The following is a 24228-nucleotide window of genomic DNA, read 5'->3' as shown; positions in this document are numbered from 1 at the left end:
CAGCTCTCTGCTGTGTAATAACAATTTCACAAGAGACTCCATCAGCTCCCTCAAATCTAAAAAGCTTTAAACCCTCTCAGCTGACCCAATCCATCAGCTGGACAGAATCCAGCTGCACCCAAATTAGGATCCCCCCCCCCCCCAAAAAAAAACTCTATTCATTCCTGTTTGCTGTGAAATGAAATATCAAAAGCAGCTCATGACTGAATCTGCTCTGGGTCCACAATCTGCTGCACTGCATCTAACACAGCCGAGAGCATGAGACTGACGTGAGAGCACTGGGATGCAGGCAGATTTCTGACAGACTGAGCCACTGCCTGTTCCCCTCATACTTTACACAGTCAGTGGGTAGCTGCAGAGGCATTAGTCATCCCCTATCAATACACAGAGCCCAGAGATTCAGGGGTGGGGATTGCAGGTTTGATGGGATTCAATCAAGTCAGGGAGGAGTTGATGTTTAGAGACCTGTCATACAAGCACTGTCAGAGCCCTGCTCAAGGTTCCCCATCACAACTGCAGTGTACTGGCAGGAGTGAAGGAAGCTGCTGCTGTGGCATTGTTTGTCAAATGAGTTTTCCAGATGCCACAGAAAAAAAGAATAAATCACAGGTAACTGCACTGAGGGCCTCCAAAAGAAAACTGCTTCTTATTGTCATGGCTGTAGCTGTGGGCAGGGAGACGTTGTCCTGCCATTAATTTAGTACTGACTTGCTTTCAAGGACTTGTATTTTATTTAGTTGTACTTTGCCTTTTGCTATAGCAAATTCCAAAAGACTCACCTCAACTTGCTCCCTTAGAGATTAATCTATAACTCTGCAGCATTTTCCTCTGGCTACACAAAGATGAATGTGTAACCCCAGCGTCCTTTAAACTAAGACAGTTATTTGAATGTTACTTTAGAGCACATTTCTCAAACCGGCAAAAATAATAAAAACACGTTGAAGAGGGTTGGGTGCAGATGGCTCTGGCGATATGAGCTCTATCACTGGTTTGAATCCAATCCATACCGAGAGGGACAATAATAATGGTCACCATGGGACTGTAGTTTGGTGCATGTTTAATTAGTTTGGTGGATCTAAGTCCAAGTCCTAGTGGATAGGTGGCCCCGTTACAAAGCATTATCACAATTGGCACCAACTGGACTGTGTGTTGATAGTCTCACCAGAGCGGCCAAGGACTGAAAGGGCCATGGAGACCAAACTCCCCTCTCACCACCAAAGGCAGGGCTGGCTCCAGGCACCAGCCCAGCAAGCAGGTGCTTGGTGCGGCCACCGGAGAGGGCTCTTCAGCGGCAGGTCCCTCGCTCCCTCTCGGAGCGAATGACCTGCCACCGAAGACTGAAGCGGTGACGGTAGAGCTGATTGTAATTGTGGCTTTTTTTTGGTTTGTTTGTTTGCTGCTTGGGGTGGCAAAAACCCTGGAGCTGGCCCTGACCAAAGGTATATCCACATCACAAGTTAAGGTATAACTGTACTGTGGGTAGGCACACCCACACTTTCTTTAATCTAGCTAGCACAGGTAACAGTAGTAGTGAAGATGTGGGGACATGGGCTAGCCACTCCAGTACAAACCCACCAGGAACCCTGGGTACTTACTTAGGTTGCTAGCTTGTTCCAGTGTCCATACCACCATGTCTTCACTATTGTTACATGTGATCGCTAGATTAAACTCCTGTGAGTAAGCATACCCATACTACAATCACACATTCATTTGCTGTGGACACACACTCTAAAAATCACAGTCAGGGCACCATGCGTTAAACTTGCCCTGCCACTGCCCAGGCTGTATCAGCTCTGTGGATAAACAGAGGGCTTCACTCTCCAGGGCTGTTACTCCAGCACCTTTCACCAACTCTGAATTCATGTAAGAGTTTAGACAGATAGCGTGGCAATGAACTGTAGTGGATTCCCCGGCTTGAACTTTTCTGATCCAGTCTGAACAGTCTGATCTAGGAGAGTGGAGCCCCCAGCTGAAGTGGGACTCCATATAGGGGTAAAGATCTGTCTCCAGAGATCCAGTTACAGGACTGGGACCCATGTTAGTAATTTCTTCAGAGGATAGAAAAGCTGGTAAGGTAAAAAAACAAATAAACCTAAAATCTGTTTGAAATCTCCCCTTCACCAAGTTCTTATATGTGAGATGAGACAAGATAATTATTACAAGCTACCTCCCCTGGGATGCACTACTTGTCTGTTTTCATTATTCTTACCACTACTTCTAACCATCCCAGTGGGTTGTGTGGGTGGATTGGTGAGGGGAGAGCTCAGGGGAGCTGGGGGGAAGGTTTTTCTGTGAAAAGTTTGCAAGGTTTCTAGTGTATGTGTGTTTCTCTCATAATTCTGCAACATTCTATGTAAATGTGATCTTAAGAATACATCTGATTACATTTCGTCTTTGTTTTGACATTTTTCAGTAAAATGGGGGAGATAAAAACCAGTGCAACATAAAAAATTAAACAACATCCATGGATTTGAATGACTGGGATGCAAAGTGGAGCTCTCTCTTTGGGAGCCAGGCACTGACCTCTAAATGATAACCTTTCGCTGGAGAGATTAGACAGCAGGCCTAGAAAAATGCTTTTGAAGTCTGAATACATAGACTGGAATATAATTAATGCCCCTCTTCAAACATTGTGAATAATACATTTTTCAACTACTGCTGGGTGATACTGAAAAATAATTTATTCATTCAGACACAAAAACATTACATTGTGCATCAGTTAAGATTGGTCTACACATAACACAACACCACAAAAGCAAGGAAATGAACAGGTAAGGCATATAACAGGACGTAGCCTCTACTCCTCCACCCAGAGATACACATTTCACTAGAGCACAGACTTCATACACCACAGTCAATGCACTATAACCTCAACTCTGCCATTGTTTGATGCTGGACTTCCAACTCTCCCCTTACTCCAAATTTCCCCCTGCTCATGTGGGCAGCATTAAGGTTGTGGTGGTTCATTCTGTAATGAAAAATGGCTGTGCTATTAGCGAAGTACAGATCTCTGGGTGGAAGAGTAGATGGTATGTGCTGTTAGATGATTTAACTTTTGTGTGTGTACGTGTAGATCACCCTTAACAGACACATACTGTGATATTTTGAAGTAAGGATTTCCAAGTTTTTGAAAAATTAATTTTTCTCCTGAAAGAACGAGGATCTTTGACACAGCAACACCTCCTTCTGAGAAGAACAGGATCTTCATGAAGGGGTTAGCTGGCTAAGGAACTTCTTTCTTAAACTGTCTGGGCACTTACTTGGAAATCCTGTTCTTCAGGATAAAAGCTGCTATTGTCTCAGAGGTCTGTATCTCCAAACAGCCTGATTATCTCTCCCAAAGCTTGCAGTCACTAAATTTTTACAGTCCCCGTGAGATAAGTCAGGATCATTCTCCCCATTTTACATATAGGGACACTGAGAAGTGAAGTGACTTGCCTAAGATAACCTAGAAAGTCAGTAGTAAAGCCAGGTTTAAAATCTAGGAGTCCTAACAGTCCCCTGCTCTAACTACTTTTCTATGATATAAAGCTTTGGGGTTAGTTTAAGAGGCTTGCAACAGCAGGGCAGATGTTGCAAGATAAATGTCATTGGCTGGTTGGGGAACACCCCCAGGCAGCCAGATCAGCAGGAGGTGGTGTGCTGGGGGAGGGAGATGACCAAAGTCCACATGGCAAGACTCCCAAACTGGGACAATCTGCTTAAATGAGATTTACAACATGCCAAATTAAACAAAACAAAATCCTTCATCCAAGAAAGGGAGACTTTATAACCTGCCTTGAAATGAATTTTTAAAAATGAGAGACTTTAAATCTAAATGAGACTTGGTATCTCTGTCAAGAGAACCATCCCTAACTCACACCTGGACTTCAGGTTTAAACAATAGACAACTTCCCTGCTACACCACCCTAATTGTCCAAACCTCCCCAGTTACTGTGCTCCACCCCACACATTAGGCACCTCATTGCAGGCATGTTCTAGAAGTTCCCTTTCTCCACTCTTTTGGGCTTTAAAGAGCTATGGAACTGCTAGGGTGACCAGACAGCAAGTATGAAAAATCGGGACGGGGGGGGGGGGGGGGTAATAGGAGCCTATATAAGTAAAAGACCCAAAAATCGGGACTGTCCCTATAAAATCGGGACATCTGGTCACCCTAGGAACTGCTAACAAGAAAGTGGAGGTGCAGGGGGAGAAAGAGATGGCATATTTTTCTCTTACACACACATACTATCAGTATTACTTACCTTCAACTCTGCCATTTTCCTCACTTTGCTTTCTCACTTTGGCAAATACAAAAACAAATGAGATGTTTGGCCAAAAAGGTCTGTTGTGGTCTCCTAAAAACAAACTCTTCTTGCTGATTTTCTTGTTGGAGCAGCTGTAGGGACAAAGCCAGGCTGATTGCAAACTGTCTGCCCTGCAAGTGAGAAAGTCCTAAAGAGTTTTCCAGCTGTTTACTCAACTTAGTCTGGGTTTAATCAAACACAGGCCTTTCTACTTTGAACCAATCCAGGGATTGATCTGAGGAAGATAAATAGAGGGGAAAGGACTCAGTTCCACCAATTTTCCTTTTTCTTATTAGCTGTTAAAGAGAGAGTAGCTATTCAAGTACAAGAGAGAAAAGGGTACACTTTAAGATCAATAAGGCATTTCAGGAACAAGAAAAAGCCCTTTCTGAAATTGATTTATACAAATATTTTATTAATAATGCCTCTAGCAATTTCCATCCACAGATCTCACAATATGTGGGATTTAAAAAGCATCACTTCCCCAACTCTGGTGTGAAAGGTGGTAGTTGTTTATCAGTGCAAGTAATGCTACACAGCAGGCTAGGGACAGAAGTGAAGAAGGATTCTATACCCTACTCACTAGTGCTAGTCAGAACTTTCTGAATTTTGACTTTTTTTTTTTTAATTGGTAAACTTTTCAACAGAATGTTAATGAAAAATGTTCCCTGCTTTTCAACCAGTTCTAGAAGCTGGCTGAAATTATGTGAATGTTTGATTTTGAATTTTTTTTAAAGTGAGGGCATTTTAAAAAATTTCAACATTTTCTCCTTTTATTTTTTTGATCAGCTCTAGCCTGAGTACTGGAGGAGGCATTTTGGGAGGCAGAATGCCCAAATTCCAACTAGTGCAAATACAAAGACCCTGGAGTTACCTGCACTCTCATGGAAAGTGCCTTTATTCCCACTAGTGGTCAGGCCCTTGAGTGAAACCCTGGACACGTGGAAGTCAATGGGAATTTTGCCACTGACTTAAACAGGGGTAAGATTTCACCCCTTAGCTTTAAATCTTAAATCGGCACCTTCTCACACACACCATGCTAGGGAGATAATCTAGAACCACCATTCTAGACTGTAAGCTCTTGAAAGCAGAGACTATCTATACTTTTGTGCACTGTACAGCACCAAGAATGTTGTCAGCACTAAAGAATAATAATAGTTCATTGTTTCCATACTGATTCAGAAAGAAGAACACAAGTTGTAGATGATAGAATTATCAAGAACAATGCAGAAAAGGCAGAAGTGTTCAATAAATATTTCTGTTTTGTATTTGGGAAAAAACAGATATAGTAGTCATGTAATAAAATAACACTTTCCATTCTATTAGCATCTTAGGAGGACGCTAAACAGTAGGTACCAAAATTAGTCATGTTTTAATCAGCAGGTCCAGAGACCTTGCATCCAAAAGTTTTAACAGAACTGTCTGAGGAGTTCTCTGGACCATAAATGTTGATTTTCAAAAAGTTTTGGAACACCCAGGAAGTTCCAGAAGACTGGAAGAAAGCTACTGTTGTGTCAATATTTAAAACAAGTAAATTGGATGATCTAGGCGATTAAAGGCCTGACATCAGTCCCAGGCAAAACAATGGAGTGACTGATACAGTTGATCTGATTAATAAAGAATTAAAGGAGGATAATATAATTAATGTAAATCAGCATGAGTTTATGAAAAACAGATCCTGTCAAACTAACTTGATATCTTTTTTTGATAGGTTTCAGAGTAGCAGCCGTGTTAGTCTGTATCCGCAAAAAGAACAGGAACACTTGTGGCACCTCAATATTTATTCCACTCTGTATGCATCCGAAGAAGTGGGCTGTAGTCCACGAAAGCTTATGCTCTAATAAATGTGTTAGTCTCTAAGGTGCCACAAGTACTCCTGTTCTTTTTATGATGAGACTACAAGTTTGGTTGATAAGGGTAATTATGTTGATATAATTACTTCTGTAAGGCATTTGATTTGGGATTGCATGATATTTTGATTGAAAAACTAGAATGATATAAAATGAACATGATACACATTAAATGGATTAAAAGTTTGCTAACTGATAGGTAATTGTAGTCAGGCACTCATCATCGAGCAGGTGAGTTTCTAGTCCGGTACCAGAGGGATTGGCTCTTGGTCCTATGCAGGGGTGAAAATGGGCCAGTACAGGCTGGTATGGCGTACTGGTAAAAGTGGCCACCGGTACCGGCCCATACGCAGCCGACGTTAAAGTGCTTTAACGTTGCTGCCCCTTTTGCCCCCCTCCGTCGGTGGCCCTGCCGATAGGGACCCTACCGGCAGGACCGCCAATGGGGGTGTGGGAGGGTAAAAGGGTAGCTGCCCTGGGGCCTGGTGATATAAAATGGCCTGGGGCTCCCGGCCACCACTGCTACTGCAGCAGTGGCCTGAGCGCCGGGCCCTTTTAAATTGCCACCAGAGTCCTGGGCCGCGTGGGCCAGGCAGCATGGATGGGTTGGCTGGGGGAGGCTGATCCCCATCCCTTCCCCTTCCACCCGAGACCCCGCCCCTTCCAGGGGCCCAGAGCCAGGCCCGCGTACCCGTAAGTCTTCTGTGTTACTTTCACCCCTGGACCTATGACATTTAACATTTTGATCAATTACCTGGAAGAAAACATACAATCATCACTGATAAAGTTTGAGATGACATCAGAGTTGAGGGAGTGGTAAATAATGAAGAGAACAGGTCACTGATACAGAGCAATCTGGATCGCTTGGTATATAGGGAGCAAACAAGCAATATGCATTTAAATTTGGGTAAATGTATCCATCTAGAAAAAGAATGTAGGCCATGCTTACAGGATAGGAGACTCAATCCTGGGAAGCAGTGACTCTGAAAAAGATTGAGGGTTGTGGTCAATGTTCCCTCTACTTTTTTCCATCCATGTGCAGAGTTAATTTTGTTATGTACACCAATATTGAGGTTTTGTTATGTACACCAATATCGAGGTAATGTGCAGATGTGCATCACCACATTAGCCCAGTAGAAACAAAAAACCTGGATATAATATATATTTTTAAAAGTTACCATAGGGGATAATTACTCCAACCAGGACAGGTTAGGCATTTTAGACCTCACTACTCGAAGAATTAAATTTAAGCAGAAGAGAGAAATACAATTATGAAATGCTTTGGGAGGTGAGTGTGAAAGAATATGTGTGTGTATGTGTGTGTGAGTGTGAAAGAGAGAGACTATGCATGTGTGCATGTCTGTGTGAGAGAGACAGTGTGTGTGTGTGTATGTATGTGAGACAGAGACTGTGTGTATTTTTGTGTGAGAGACAGGGACAGTGTGTGTGTATGTGTATGAGAGAGAGAGAGAGAGACAGTTTGTGTGTGTGTGTGTGTTTATGTGTGTGAGACAAAGACAGAGTGAGTGTGTGCTGGCTGCTGGGGAAGTGTATGAGAGACCATGTGCTGTCTCTTTAAGCAGAGAGGCATTCACCAGTCTGAAGGCTCATTCAGACTGCTGCAGCCACAAGTAGTTCTGTCCCCCTCCTGAGCCCTGTCCCCCCTCTCCAGCTCTGTGGAGATGGGGTACATTGGTGGGGGGGAAGGGGGACATCCTGACATCAGTGCCCCTTCCCGCCCTGCACAGCAAGCAGGAGGGTCCTGTCCTGGGAGCAGCTGGCCAGGGGCTCCAAGGCAGAGAGCAGGGGCACTGGAACACAAGTTGCCAGATGTGTGCGGCTCTACTAATCAAGTGGGCAGCATTTGATTGACTCTTGGGAGGCCAGCTTAGAGGGAACATTGGTTGCGGTGGGCAATTAGCTGAACATTAGCTCTCTGTCTGATGCTGTGGCTGAAAGGGCTAATGTGATCCTTAGAAGCATAAACAGAAAATCTTCTTGAGTAGGAGTAGGGAGGTTATTTTATCTCTGTATTTGGCACTGGTGTGATCACTGCTGAAATACTGTGTCCAGTTCTGATGTTCCAATTCAAGAATTATGCTGATAAACTAGAGAGGGTTCAGAGAAGAGCCATGAGAATGAATAAAGGATTAGAAAACCTGCCTTTATAGTGATAGACTCCAAGAGCTCAATCTATTTAGCTTAACAGAGAGAGGGCTAAGGGATGACTTGATTACAGTCTACTAGTACCTACATGGGGAACAACTATTTGATAATAGACTCTTTAATCTAGCAGAGAAAGGTATAACATGATCCAATAGCTGGAAATTGAAGCTAGACAAATTCAGACTGGAAATAATATTTAACAGTGAGGGTAATTAAGCATCGGAACGATTTACCAAGGTTCAGATGGATTCTACATCACTGGCAATTTTTAAATCAAGATTGGATGATTTTCTGAAAGATCTGCTCTGGGAATTTTTTCAGGGATGTTCTATGGCCTGTTATACAGGAGGTCAGACTAGATGACCATGATGGTTCTTTGTAGACTTGGAATCTATGAATCTCTAAGTGAAATCCTAGTGAAAAGGAGAAAAAAAACACAACAGGAAAAGGACAGAGACATGCAAAAGACAACAAAGATATCTATTGGCAGCTACCGAATAGTTTGGACCAGAGTTTAATATCTCACTGGGCCAGCAATGGCTTGGAGTTAGAGCTGAGAAAATAATGGATTTTTTGGTTTAGGGGACACAAAGAAAAATCCAGAAAAAAAATCTGGTTAAACTGAAACTAAAACTCATTTTTCCAATTTTTTTCCATCAATTGAAACTCAAAAAAATTCAATTTCAAATCTACCAAAATGCTTCAGTTGACTTGAAACGATCTTTTAAAAATGCATGTTGATTCAGCCATTTCAAGTGTTTTTTTTTTAAATTGGCCAAATTTGAAATCAAAATGCCATTTTGAATCAAAAATTCAAAATGAAACATTTCAACTCCTTCTAAATGAAATATTTAGCAACAAAATGTTTTGACTCTAGACATTCCCGCCTTCAAATCTACTAATTGAATTTGACCCAAATTTGGCAAATAGGTTCAGGGCCTGAAAAACTCAACAGTTAATCAAAAAAATTTCCACCTACCTCTGCTGGAAGTGCCTCATTACACTCCAGAAATCTCATCTGGCTGACTGGGAATCAGCTTGACAGGCTATATCCAACTATCGTTGGCTCATTTGTCTTGTGAAGCTTTTGGGATGGTTGGGGAAAAATAGAATCAATAGAAGTGTAGGACTGGAAGGGACCTTGAGAGGTCATCTTGTCTAGTCCCCTGCACTCAAGGCAGGACTACATAATAACTAGACCATCACTGACAGGTGTGTGTCTTATCTGTCCTTAAGAACCTCCAATGTTGGAGATTCCACAACCTCCCTAGGCAATTTGTTCCAGTGCTTAACAATCCTGACAGGAATTTTTTCCTAATGTCCAACCTAAATCACCCTTGCTGCAACTTAAGCCTATTGCTTCTTGTCCTATCCTCAGAGGTTAACAAGAACAATTTTTCTCCCTCCTCCTGTAACAACCTTTTATGTACTTGAAAACTGTTATCATGTCCCCTCTTCCCCCTCAGTCTTCTCTTCTCCAGACTAAACAAACCCATTTTTTTCAATCTTTCCTCATAGGTCATGTTTTCTAGACCTTTAAATCATTTTTGTTGCTCTTCAGACTTTCTCCAATTTGTCCACATCTTTCCTGAAATGTGGCACCCAGAACTGGACACAATACTCCAGTTGAGTTATCAGCGCAGAATGGGTGATTTTGAAATAGTATGGAGGAAGGTGGCACCTCCAACCCTTTCACTGCATCTGTGCATATGCAATGGAAGAATTCAGTCCCTCTGGTTGCATATTAGTCTAAGTAAAAAAAAATCTAATTAACCAGGCTGTATTATATCATGCAAAGTGATTTGTGCCCAATTGTGTTTTGCTTTACAAGCCAGACCAGAGTTTAGTAGCATTGAAATCTAGGCACTTGTTCTTCCATTGATGCCTGGCTGACTTCAGTCGATAACTTCCATAACTGCTATTATTATTATTATTATTATTTGTATTACTGTAGCACCTAGAAGCTTCTGTCATGGATCGGGACCCCATTGTGCTAGGTGCTCTACAAAGAACAAAAGATGGTCCTTGGCCCAAAGAACTGACAATCCAACTGTAAGACAAGAGACAACAGCTGGATGCAGGCAGTCAGGAGTACAAAGAAACAATGAGACAATATTGGTCAGCATGGTAGGCAGTAGTCTCGGCACACCAGTGGCTGTATTTTTTGGAGGCATCCTGGCAAAGGAGAGTTTTAAGGAGGAATTTGAAGTTGGATAATGAGATAGCTGTGTGGATGTTTGTGGGAGAGCATCTTCCAACCATGAGGGGCAGCCTGGGAGAAAGCACAAAGGGGCTTGTTTTAAAATTTAGTAAGTGGCCGATGGAGGCTGGCAGCATGAGTTGATCAGAGGTGGGAGTCCACACATGGATAATGAATGAGAGATGATAGATAAGGTGAGCAAAGGACATGAAGGCCCAAAAGAGTGCAGACAAGCAGTTTATGTAGTAAATCTGCTGCATGTTTATGGGAAACTAGGCTTCATAACATGTGCATTAAAAATCAGAGCTTGTCAAAACATGTTTGTCAAAACAGTTTTCCACTGGAAAATGCCATTTTAACAAAACTAAAAATTTTCCTGAGAGTGTAACAATTTCAATGAGATTTCCACAAAACATAAATTTTGAGTTTCAACCAGCTCTATTACAAATCAATTGTTTTTTTCCCTGCAACACCATTGTAAAAGTGAAATGAATTATATTAAAGAAATAAAATAAATTAAAGAATGCTGTATGTACCTTTAAGTAAAAATGAAAAATGCTGCAAGCCAGGGGGGCAGAAAAGCAGACATTAACTGCTTAACTTGCCACTTAAGGGCAATTGGTGAAGCATTAGTCTTAAATCAATAAGAGTTAACAAGAAAGCAGAATATGCATATTGTGCTCCATGCATATTTTACAATTTTGCTCTCTCTGTCCCTTTGTTTAGTTCGCACCCTTTTATCTGTATAAATAAAACTGTTTGAATCTTGCATGGAGGCTCACATTATCTGAATGTATTAGCAGAGCGCTGTGCTAATAAAACAGAGTGGTCTGACAAACTATAAGTCCTAAGTCTAACTTTGACAATTTGGAGGTTCCACCGAGATGGCAATCATCTTCACTGGGGCTGTGTGATTCCTGACTGTTTTTGTAGGACGACCATGGTAGCCGGCACCTGGGCATTTGGCCCGAGCGGTCCTCCTCCTGAACGGAAGGGCGCACGACCACAGTGAGGTCTACGCCATTGAACCTGTTGGTTCCCACTCTGTTCTGGTACGGATCCCGGGATCTGACATCAGGAATCTGGTCAGGTAATTATTTCTGTGTTTTGTCCGGACTGAGGACTGTCCTGTCTCTGTGTCTATCTGTCCTCCTGTGGAGTGTTTGAGTCTGGGTGCCATCTCCGTCCGGGGATCGGCCGACCAAGGGGTTCCTGTCCCCGAGGTCTGAGTGAGTGAAATCTGAACAATCGCAGCCGCACCACACCTTGGGTAAAACCCTTGGTGTAAAAGCAAGGGCGACTGAGTCAGTAGCCTGTGGGCTCCTTTTGTGTGTTGCACCGGGCATCGCTCTGACGAACCCGAATTTCCTTCTTGTGTGATTGGTGTGTGTAAAGTCCTCCTGTATTGGTAACCAGACGTCTAAGTCGGGACAGTTCCCTAAAGGAATGCCGGCTCAGTTTTAGGAAGGGTCCGGACTCCTGTAAATTTCTGGAAAAATGGTCTAGGCTAACTCAGGGAGATCCCAAAACTCAGTGGCCACTGTTAAAACCTTGGAACAAGGACCGAGTGGACATCTTAAAAAAACAAACTCGGCCAGCCTAAAACTAAATTGGCTAAAGGAGAGGTTAATTGTTTCATGCAGTGGTGGGAAAAGGCAAATCGAAGGTGGACAAAATCAAAACTCGCCTCTCTCAAATATTCAAATAATAAATTAAAAGCTTTATTAAAAGACTCCTCTCCCACCACCAGACTGAGCGCTCCCCTTCACCCTGTTCTCTGACAAAAAAAAACAACAACCCCGGATCGATCCCAACTCCCTTCATACTCCCCTCTTTGTAAAAAGGATAAAATGCCCCTTGTTCTGTTCCCCTTCGTTGTCTGCCTCAGAAACTGATTCTTTAGTGTTCCATTACCAATTCAGCAAGAAGGGTGGGCTCCTCAACTAGCCCCCACCCTTCCTGGTCCCTTTCCTTAAGCATTTCTTTCAAAATTGTGAAATAACCACAATATCACTCACGAAAATGGTTCATTGGAAAAAGCGGGATTGGGCCCAGACAAGCAGGCAAGCAACAGATAAAGAAACTAAAAAAAAAAAAAAAAAAAAAACACAAACAAACAGGTTGGAAGCCCTAAGGGCATAGTGTCAGGAGTAAGTGCAAGTATGAACCCCTAGAACAATATTTAAAATGGTAAAATCTGAGTTGATAAAGGTGTCATTTTGGGAAATAAACAAGTAATTTAAGGAAAGAGAGTGAAAAGTTAACTCTACAGAGGCTGGAGAGAATTAAACAGTTAAACTTTGTGATCTAATTAAAATCATTTAATTATGAACAATTGAGTCAAATTTGCTAAAAGAACATGGGGGGGTTCTATTGGAACTTAACTGCCCCAAATGTATAAAGGTAATGTAATCTATGTACAGCTATGTAAAAACAAAGCAGTGTAAGAGGGATGTTAAGGAAAAGAAAATGTGTATGTATCCGTCTGTCTGTGGGAATATGTGAGGTTTGTAAAACTCCTGTTTTGTAAGTTTAAGATAAATTGGTTTTGTTTTGTTTATAGTGCTACTAAAAATCCATTTGACTCTTTTAATTCAAAGTTGCAAAACTGACAGACCTTTTTGCCAGACACAGGTAATCAGAGTTGGTTGACTTTAAGATTTGGTATTTAACCCTTAAGGTGTAACTTGATTCTTTACAAAATTTAAATGTTTTCAAATAAAAACCAAGTCATGACTGCAGCAGGACAGTCAAAATCAAAAAAATAGGGAGAAATTCTGGATTCTGTTTGTTTGTTTGTTTTTGTAACAAAATAGCAAATAAAAGCTGTAGGAAAAAAATAAAGACAGTGGCCCTCTGAAGCAACAGCAGGGGTGAGGTGCACAAAACAAAAAGAAGCAATGTTAGAAACACTAAGCCTTAAAATGGCTCTGTGTAATCAGATTGTCACTTTGATAAGGGTACATAAAACTCTGTAAGAACAAAAGAAACAGTTACACCCTATGTAAAAATTAATATGGCTAATGTTTTAAAAGTTAAAGTATAGAAGACATGTGCAGAAGTGTGCAGTGTATATTATAGAGGGGGTAAAAAAAATGCAAAAAAAACATGCTACTTAATTAAAATCCTATTAGGGCTCTAAAGGAGCCACAATAGACTATGTTTTCTTTTTCAGATCTGTGTGTTTTGAAAGCAAGAGTTAAAAGTAATCAAAATTCTGGTAAAAGTTAATTGTGTTCCTTTTAAAACAGAGGCTCTGAGCTCTGCTAATGGTTTTAAATCCAAAAGCCAAGCCTGTAATAATGCAAATTATCCAACTGATAAAGGAAGTAAAAAAACTGCCAGCACAAAGAAGTTGCAGATAAAGAACATACCTGGTCAGCAAACAAATTGTCTAAATAAAAGGCACAGTATAACAAGATACCTTTAATTAAAATAAATTTAATGTTAATAAGTACCCCTGTAACAATGTCTAATGTGTATGATTTTTTGGGAAAAAAAGAAATCCTTTATGGTAATGATGCTTTTCAGCTGTTACCTGTGAACAAACTTAAAGCTTAATACAGCAGGAAAGACATTGTAACCTTGGTCTGCTGTAAAGGGAAAACTGAGGTACACCACCTCATGAATTTAATGACTGAACAGTGGGATAATTTCCCCATAACTCTTAAAAAATAAAAGCCATTAAAACCTGGCCTGCCTATAGAACAAAAACACAGGAAAATATAGAGGTAATTCCTCTTGTTTTGCATGCAATCAGCAAGGGTATTTGTAAAAAAAAGAAATATTTTAAGCAATAATAAATGCCATCCCAAAAGGGGTAGAAAAAATGTTATTTTTGTCTTTCAGAAAAAGCTAATATCAGCTACAGGACAACCTAATAAAAAACAAATAAAAGTGGAAATGCTTATCCATCCATGCCTGTTGCTCCAAAGCCCTGTAGTAAAGATATCTCACTAGGATCCTGTATGTGGAATAAAATAAATAATGTAACCAAAGTACTGTATAATGGGCTATGTGTATGTGTTAATTCTTGGGGGGGGGGGGGGGGAAGTGTTTTAAAAAAATAAAAGTGTTAGCAACCTTCCAATAGACAAATATAAATGTAATGTAAGTACTGTGTTTACAAAAGGTAAAAAGGTAACATAGTTCCTAAAACAAACAAAAGGGCAATGTGGAAAACCGAACCATTCATATTATACATGCAAATGGCAACATGTTAAAAATTGCCACTGCAGAAAGACATAACAGCTTACCATTGGTATAATATATTTTCTAAATGGTCTCCCACAACTACTGGCGTACTAATGTTACTAACCCTAATTGTTTTTGATTTTAAATTGTATGTGTTTAATTGAAATGTTTAAAATGTGCTGTTGAATAAAACAAATGTATGCAAAGCTAGAGCCACAGGCCCAAATCACCTCCCAGTATTTTCTATTACGTGGATTAAATAAGAAGTGACACTGGCGATTAATAATCTTAGTGTCAAAAGGGGGATATGTAGGAGCAGAATAAAAATTAATGTATGATTTAATTTCATCCCTGTCAGCCACCCTTTTTGAATAGCAAAAAGGAATAACAGACCAGAACAATCCTTATGACTGATTATGGTCACCCTTTTGTTTTAGAATAAGTTATAATGTCTACTATGGTTTCCTATATGTATTACAAAGTAGGCCTCTAGTTAAATATACATTTCTTTGTTTTAAGGTTTAGTAAGTAAAAAACAGGATTCTCTATTGTGTCTATGTTAAGTAAATTAGAGGAACATTAAAGGCCTGGGTCTCAATGTAAATTGTCTTGGTTATTGATTGTAAAACTTAGCAAGGTTTAATTTGCAATGCCTTTTTGCTCCACATAAAATACTACTGTTTGTATTCCCAATCTGTGTAAATAAGAAATGTATGCATCAGGAAAAGATAAGGTGTGAAGGCCATTGTTATAGCCAGAGTCAAGAAAAAAGAAGTAAAAAAACTTAAAGGACATCAAAGAATCATCAGGTACTGCTTACTATCCAGATGGCTGTTAAACTGTCTGGCATCACAGCGTGCATACATGCTTCGCAGTGTAAAAAGGCACCCCCCAGCAAACCAATCACCTCAGGACCACGCAAAGTCAATTTTGACTCCAGAAGAAGACGCAGAGGAACAGCCTGCAATACCTTACCATCTACGTGCTCGTAAGGGTTGCCAGAAGCAAACGAGGACCTAAAGCAAGGCCCAAAAAGAAGCAGTAGTAAGCCTAGCGCCTGCTGCCTGGTGGATGTAAAACCGTAACTGCGGTTCCCTCCGTTGAGGTTGTCAGAACCGGAAGGGCCTTGCCTCCAACATGAGCCTCTGGTGGCGCCTGTTCCTCAGCTGCTGGTGTCTTAAGGTCTGGGGAGTCCACAATGACAATTCTTTTATCCAGCAGCAAGTGTGGATAGCTCAGACTCTTAATATTTCTAATTGCTGGGTCTGCAGCCACATCCCAGCCCACTCTCAAGCTGGTATTCCTGTCCTGGCAATCCCACTCAATTCCCCAGACCTCACTGGAGGACTTCATCCGTTTAACAAAACATGGAACAATAATAACACTTGGAAAGCAGTGGAAATAAATGTATCTAAATGAATAAGTGTGGTGGAGGAAAAAGGTCATTGGTGTTGGGTGTGTAATGGGACAGGGCTGGATCTGGAAAAAAGTCATTGCCTTCAGCATATTGTGGCCAATGGTGTATGGAATTATTCAAACAAAACTAAAAAGTGGCGGGCCGGGTATGGGAATATAAATTTTTTCTCGACCTGGGATCAAACAAAAAAATCAATCTCCTGTTCCCCCTACAGTAATCTTAGTAAAAACAATACAATCTTTCAATGCCATGCAAATAACACCACTCCTCGTAAGAAGAATTACCCTGTGCCCTTTGAAGGATATTACTCCTCCTTTGTAGGCACCTATGTGACAAATGGGTGCAACCGACCCTTCCCAGCCTTAATAGGCTATTATTGGGTTTGTAAAACCAAAGCTTATACTGTGTTACCAGCTAACTGGTCAGGTATCTGTTATCTCGCCCGACTCTTCCCACAATTCCAAGTGCTTCCCACGAAAACGCCTTCGTAATTTCAGGCGAAGAAAAAGGGACTTATCAAATGCCCAATGGTATGTAAATAACATAAGCCCCTTGACCTGGGAAGAGGCCATTGGCAGTTCCCTTATCCCACTTGGGGGAGTAATACACCATGCAAAAAGGCTCCTAAGGTTACAAGCAGTAGTTGAAATAATGGCAAATGAAACCGGAGAAAGTTTAAAGACCCTGGCCAAAAAAACAGGGGCAATCCAACAGATGGCCCTCCAAAACCGTCAGGCATTAAACATAGTGCTGGCCGCCAAAGGAGGAACCTGTGCTCTCATTAAAAAAAAATGTTGTGTGTTCATACCTGACAACACCAATAAGGTAATAAATCGTGCTAGTCACTTAAAACAAATTGCATATCTTCCCCATAAAGAGCCAAGTTCTTTATGGAAGTGGCTAAGTAACCTATTCAATTTCTCTGGCATAGAAAACTGGTTGTTTCAGGGAGCCCTAACTATCCTGTGTAAAATCCTAATGATTTTTGTATGTTTTCAGTTAATCTCCTGTTGTATCCAGAATTGTGTAAGGTATGCCACCAAGGTAACTGCCCCAAAACAAAGTGCTAATATAATAATGTTAAATATCACTAATAAACCAAAAAATAAAAAACTATTAATATGTGAAACCCAGTAATTGTTGGTCTTTGCGTAAGCTTAACCAAAAGGAGGGATTGTAAAAGTGAAATGAATTATATTAAAGAAATAAAATAAATTAAAGAATGCTGTATGTACCTTTAAGTAAAAATGAAAAATGCTGCAAGCCAGGGGGGCAGAAAAGCAGACATTAACTGCTTAACTTGCCACTTAAGGGCAATTGGTGAAGCATTAGTCTTAAATCAATAAGAGTTAACAAGAAAGCAGAATATGCATATTGTGCTCCATGCATATTTTACAATTTTGCTCTCTCTGTCCCTTTGTTTAGTTCGCACCCTTTTATCTGTATAAATAAAACTGTTTGAATCTTGCATGGAGGCTCACATTATCTGAATGTATTAGCAGAGCGCTGTGCTAATAAAACAGAGTGGTCTGACAAACTATAAGTCCTAAGTCTAACTTTGACACCATTTACAAGAAACAGGCAGTTCAGACTGCCTGGGCCCCGGGCAGATGGAGATAGGTGGCATTTACTTTATCTATAGTAATCAAATATATTTTAATGTATATATTGTACATAATTATTGTGTTAGTTTGTATCCCTCTTCCCAGAGCTTTCATGTGTTACTTGTCTGCTTAGGTTGTAAGCTCTTCGGGAAGGGATCATATCTTTACACATGTGTCAAGGCTGCTTCCCCACTCTGAACTTTAGGGTACAAATGTGGGGGTCTGCATGAAAACTTCTAAGCTTAACTACCAGCTTAGATCTGGTCCGCTGCCACCATCCCAAAGCTAGTTCCCTTCCCTGGGAAGCCTTGAGAAACTCTTCACCAATTCCCTGGTGAATACAGATCCAAACCCCTTGGATCTTAAAGCAAGAAGAAATTAACCATCCCCCCTCCTTCCTCCCACCCACTCCTGGTGGATCAAGATCCAACCCCCTTGGATCTAAAAACAAGGAAAAATCAATCAGGTTCTTAAAAAGAAAGCTTTTAATTAAAGAAAAAAGGTAAAAATCATCTCTGTAAAATCAGTATGGAAAATAACTGTACAGGGTAATCAAACTTAAAGAGCTCAGAGGACTCCCCTCTAGTCTCAGGTTCAAAGTACAGCAAACAGAGATAAACACTCTAGTAAAAGGTACATTTACAAGTTGAGAAAACAAAGTAAAACTAACACGCCTTGCCTGGCTGTTTACTTACAAGTTTGAAATAGGAGAGACTTGTTTAGAAAGATGTGGAGAACCTGGATTGATGTCTGGTCCCTCTCAGTCCCAAGAGAGGACAGACTTTCCAAACAAAGAGCACAAACAAAAGCCTTTCCTCCCCCGCCCCCAAGATTTGAAAGTATCTTGTCCCCTTATTGGTCCTTTGGGTCAGATGCCAGCCAGCTTCTTAACCCTTTACAGGGAAAAGGATTTTGGAGTCTCTGGCCAGGAGGGATTTTATAGTACTGTACACGGGACAGCTGTTACCCTTCCCTTTATAGTTATGACAACATGTTTGTACGGGGCTTAGCACAATGGGATCCTCATCCTGATTGTGGTCTCTGGGCTTTATTGCAACATAATTATTTAATAATAATAAAGAGCCCCACCTACTTAATCACCACCCACCAGCACTGATGTACCACATAGATGTTCCTTGAAGATCTCCAGTCTAAACGCTGATGCAGCCCTGTCCTGCCTGGCTTGTGAAGGTTAATGCGAATCAGAGCACAGGACCATATGGCTGCATGTTGTCATGAGCTGGACGAAATCACAAGGCCTGGGAAATAGACTAGGACGAACAAGACTAGTTGGGAATATGTTAGCACTGCCACCTGGAGTAACAGTGATGGATTTTGTCAGTGGTAGGCAACAAGACCTGTTGGAAATCTGACATGATATCTTCCACCATATATCACAGGCAGAGACGCCAGTAGGAGCCATTGGGAATTTCATCATGTAGCACAGGATTTGAAATGTGCTTGGGAACTTTACTCTGATCATCTGCCAGATTTTGCACATCCAGAACATGCGTGAGGAGCAATCTGGAGACTAGGGATCATTTCTGATAGGATCATGTATATGATTATAGTGTTTATGCTGACATATTTTGTTTACAAAAGGAGAAATCTTCTCTCCTGACTCTTGTTGTCCAACTAAAATGTACTAACCACATTTGTTAATTTATGCAGTCACACCTGTTTCTGTTACCTCGTCCTCTCTTCCTCCACACCATTTGTCTGCATATTCATATATTGCCAAATCCTGGATTGTGAGCTCTAAGGCAGCTGGTACTGCCTTGTGTGATTTCTTTGTACAGTGCCTATAAAATGGGGCCCAGAGCCCTGTTTGGGGTCCCTACTACAATACAATAACAAAACAATAATATTAATGCAAATGTGTTGCTCATTCTTTTTGAATGTAGCCCCTTGTTTTGCAGCAGATTTTTTAAAAATCACATGTATTAAGATAGATTATTGTGAAAAATTGTCTCCTCATTGTTCTGGGGCCACCCCGCAGCAGGTGCTGTAGAGGTTAATTATTATCATTTATTGTTTGTGAAAAGTCCCCAGAGGTCAGCAATGAAGACCAAAATCTCTTTTTAGCCAGAGAACAGACAGATAGACAGAGGGCAAACTGCTCCCACACTGTAGCCTGCCAATGTACTTCTGCTTTGGACTGTCCCCACTTCTAGGAGGGAGAGGGGAGATCAGTCTCCATGGCCCACTCAGTCCTTAACCTCTCTAGTGTGACTGCTAGTGAAGAAGCTAATTTATGATGTGTGCGGGCTTTTGTGATGTGACCGCTCCTCACCAATAGAAGTAAACCACCACTAAGTTCACATGGGCCACTGGATAATGAGGATGGAATTTACACAGCTGGTGGACACTAGCTCTGAAGAGTTGTTATGAAAAGCTCCAGAGGTTAGTCCCAGAGCCATCGGCTCTCCTTCTATAATAAATCTTTAACCCAATGTGACTGGCACATTTCCACTTTGTAAACATATAAACTTTTAGGTCAGAGTAGAAGTAGGAGAGCACGAGAAGTGTCCATGTTTGCTTTCCCTTACACTGTCTTTTATAGCCTCTGAAGCCAGAAGGGAGCATTGTGATCATCCAGTCTGACCTCCTGTATAACACAGGCCCTGTGTTGGTTGCTTTAGTTTACAAAGAGGGTGTGTGTTTCATTTCCTACTCTCTTTCCTGAATTTGATCAATGCATAGGTCCAGTGCAGGGCCTGAGTGGGAATTTGCCTGCTCAGTTTCAGTGGGTGGGGAACTATAGTCTGTGTATTGTTAAAACCAGGGGACATAGCAAGCATAACTCAATTAAATAATACTATAGCAGAAGGAAAAAGAGAACACAGGTAAGGTCTCCCTACTTTATCAGTATTTGAGGCTCATCTTGGCTATGCAGCTAGACCACAACAGAAGTTTGTGGAGTTCAAGATTTCTAAGTAAGAGCTTGGGATCAGGATGGGGAGATTTAGGTATAAGAGAGTACACTTGAAAAGTACTGTCATTGTGATAAGTGAGGCAGATGTCCATATCTTGGAAACGATCATTAAAAAACTGGCCCTCTCATTGAGAAATCTCAAACTAAGTGACTAAGAACTGAAGGGGCCATAAAGCTACAACTCCTCTCTCACCCTAGAGAGGATTTCTTTGGGCAGGGGTGGCCTTAAGTGCATTGTTAAAATGGGATTTGATGTCCATGTGTCCATCACTGCCTGCTCTTGTACTGCCACTGACATAGCCAGTCCCTTATATAATTTCCTCCTCCCAAAGCATATCCCTTTCATCATTTTTTGTGTGTGTGTGCAGCAGGCACTTTTAGTTCCCAATAACCCCCAGAATTCTTTGCACTAGCTAGAGTGGTGCTTAAAAATGGTGCCAAGCACATGCACTGACTTTTGTTTTTGCCAGTGGATGCTCTATTCCCCACTCCACCCGGAGGCCCCACTTCTGCTTGGCCTCATCCCTCAAGGCCCCACCCCTACTCCACCTCTTCTCGCCCTTGCTCTGCCTCTTCCCCCGAGGCTCCTCTCACACCTGCTGCTTGTTCCTCTCTGCCCCCTCCACTGTGCGCCTCCCGCTCGCTTCTTTCTGCCTTCTCCTGCCTTAAGGGTGAGTGATGGGAGCAGGGGGTGGAGAGGAGCGAGCGGCTGGGGACCTCAAGGGAAGAGGCATTGCAGGGGTGGAAGAGGCGCACCATGAGTAGGGCCACGGGGCAAGAGGCCGAGCAGGGGTGGGACCTTGGGGTGGAACAATGGGCAGGGCAACGTCTGTGGGTGCTGAGCACCCCCTATTTTTTTTCCAGAGCTGCTTGAGCCCCAGAGCACCCACAGAGTCAGCACACTGCCAAGGTAGCTGATGCAAAGAATTCTGGGGTGCTTTTTGACTAATAGACACTGCTTCTCAGAGGTCAAATGGGGCAGCTTGTGGCAGTTGGGTGTGCTGACACATTTTTGTGGCTTTTTTGTTAACACCTATTCACTTAAATGACCGACAAGCACTTGGTTATAAGGATGCCTAAGATTTAACACCCCTGCCTCTTCAGTTAAGCTCTGAGAAAGCTCACAACCCGCATTTCAGAGAGTACCCACAAGTCTTTCAGCAAAAGAAGGGAAGACAGGACTGGCTATGCTGATATTTCTAAGGCAAAAATTGAGCACAAAACCCTCTTTCCTACCTTCCACAACACATACACTAACACCCCCCCCTCCCCCCGCCACCACCACAAAAATCTTCCAGGCCCTATTTATACATCACAAAGAAACAAAAAAGGGCACCCATTCAGTCTCCCCCACCCACATTTTCAAGTCAGCTTTACATTATAAAACTTTTGGCACAACTCCCCATTGGTGAGACCGGTAATTAGGGTTACCATATTTCCACAAACAAAAAAGAGGACACTGGGGGGGGGGGGAAGCCCCGCCCTAGCCCCGCCCCATCCACTCCCTCCCACTTCCCACCCCCTGACTGCTCCCCTCAGAACCCCAACCCCCCCTGCTTCTTGTCCCCTGACTGTCCCCTGCTGAGAACCCCCTACCCTAACTGCCCCCCCCCCAGGACCCTACCTGTCCCCTGACTGCCCTGACCCTTATCCACTCGCATGGGTGGCAGGGTTGTAGAAATTTTGGTGGTGCCCAGAACCCCCCACCCCACCTGCCTAAGGCTCTGGGAGGGGGGGTTGGGTGGGGGGAGGAGGTCTGGGGTGCAGGTCCTGGGCTGGGGATTAGGGTGCAGGAGGGGTGCAGGTTCTGGGATAGAGTTTGGGTGCTGGGTGCAGGCTCCGGGCTGGGGCAGGGGGTGGGTGTGCAGGAGGGGGTGAGGGGTGCAGGCTCTGGGATGGAGTTTGGGGGTGAGAGGCGGTGCAAAGGGAGGGGGTGCAGGCTTTAGGAGGAAGTTTGAGGGCAGGAGGGGGTGTGTGGGAAGAGGGAGGGGGATTGGGAGGGAGTTTGGGGATAGGAGGGGATGCAGGGGTGAGGGCTGTGGGTCTGGGGATGAGGGGTTCATGATGCAGGAGGGGGCTCAGGGATGGAGCAGAGGATTAGGGTGTGTGGGGATGAGGGCTGGGGCTGGGGGGTTTGGGGTGTTGGAGAGGCTCAGGGCTAGGGTGGAAGGGCAGGGTAAGGGCAGCCTGTCTTCCCATTAGTGGAAGGGGGCACTAGGACCCAGGGGCAGCAGACAGCAGTTGTCTGCGTGTACTGCCAGAGCCAGCACAGCAGACAAGAGAGAGACAGACAGGGAGGGGGGGGACCCACCGAGGGGGGGATGCACGGAGGGGGGGTGGCAGGTGGAGGCTGGGGACCCATCCAACACTCCCCCACTCCCTGACTGCCCCCCCCCTCCTCTTACCATTCTGGCTCCACGTGGGTCGGTTTGTGTGTTACAGAGGACTACAGAGAGAGGGAGGGGGGAGCAGGGGAGGGCTCTGGATGCTGGAGGCCAATGGGAGTGGGTCAATCGGCCTAGCCGCCCAATCAGCAGCCACACTCTGCATGGAAGGGAGGGAGGGAGGCGAGGGAGAAAAAAACCCCGGACATTTTAACCTTGTTACCAATTCCTCCCGGACGGCTATTTAGAGACGCAAAAGCCGGACATGTCCGGGGAAATACGGACGGATGGTAACCCTACCGGTAATAATGTTTCATTTTGCATGGCTACATTTTGGCTATGTAGACAGACCTGAAATTAATAGATAAAAGTGCTGTAGGACTCACAGTGGGTTGGATTTTTGGTGCTACAGAAGGTTGAGGTATTTTATGGCCCCCTTACTTTTGCCCTTGTGTTTACCATGTTCTTCAAAGAATTCAGTCTGTACCTGTGGGCGTAGAGCATAGTGCTGCTAGATTGAACATGCTTAAGAAAGATTTTCCTCCGAGCTCCCTCAGATACGTCAGCGGGTGATGGGTTAATCAATAACTATAATGGATTCAGAGTCACAGAAACACTCTGTGCTGAAAGGGAATCAAAGGCACCAGCATCTTAGCAAGGGGAGCCAGACAGGAGCATGACTTCTGTCGGGGAAAGCCAGATAATAGCATCTTGGAGAGGAGAGAAAACAGGAGAAGAGCAAAGCTTCCTTTGTTTGCAGAAGAACTAATCAGGATGTTCTGCTGGTAAACTCTGACACATTCCTATCATTGGAGAAAGATGATCAGAAATGATGGGTTGAGCACTAATCAGACTGTACCTAACTAAGGGATGTTTTGGCAACTGGTTGAGATCGAAGTCTACACCTAAAGCTGATTGCAGCTGCCCTCAATATTAATATTATTAATGGGCATTATATTACACTGGTCTACAATTTTTGAGAAGTCGTCTGCTTCAGAGATAAAATGTGCTATTTATTATGTATTTTGATGTGCTGAATTCAAATATAACAATTAAAACAACTGATTGGCTACTGTTTCTGAGATATTTAAGTTTTTACATTTTATGTCTATGTATATTGTGTAGATAGAGTTTTAATCATAAATTGTAAACCTAGGTCTTTTCATGTGTTTATGGTTGCTTTACATGATAA

At 42.7% G+C, this 24228-nt stretch overlaps 1 protein-coding gene across 5 annotated transcripts in view; it reads right to left on the bottom strand.

The window, feature by feature from the left end:
* HGD (homogentisate 1,2-dioxygenase) overlaps window positions 1–23076 on the bottom strand; it is a 62211-nt gene extending 39135 nt beyond the window's left edge. The window contains exon 1 of one of the 5 annotated variants that reach the window (XM_065586899.1): window positions 23058–23076. In XM_065586899.1, the coding sequence (XP_065442971.1) occupies window positions 23058–23060 (3 nt within the window). In that variant the 5' untranslated portion in view covers window positions 23061–23076. Of the gene's footprint in view, window positions 1–2870; window positions 2899–3260; window positions 3336–4244; window positions 4481–18412; window positions 18433–23057 lie in introns of those variants that run through there. The other 4 variants (XM_065586894.1, XM_024110782.3, XM_024110806.3 and 1 more) reach the window with 4 other exon arrangements.
* Between the last annotated feature and the right edge of the window lie 1152 nt (window positions 23077–24228).

Source organism: Chrysemys picta, chromosome 1, assembly GCF_011386835.1.
Source record: "Chrysemys picta bellii isolate R12L10 chromosome 1, ASM1138683v2, whole genome shotgun sequence".
NCBI classification, from domain to species: domain Eukaryota; kingdom Metazoa; phylum Chordata; order Testudines; family Emydidae; genus Chrysemys; species Chrysemys picta.
Note: the sequence above shows the minus strand (reverse complement) of the source record. Positions and strands in the feature narration are given on the sequence as shown.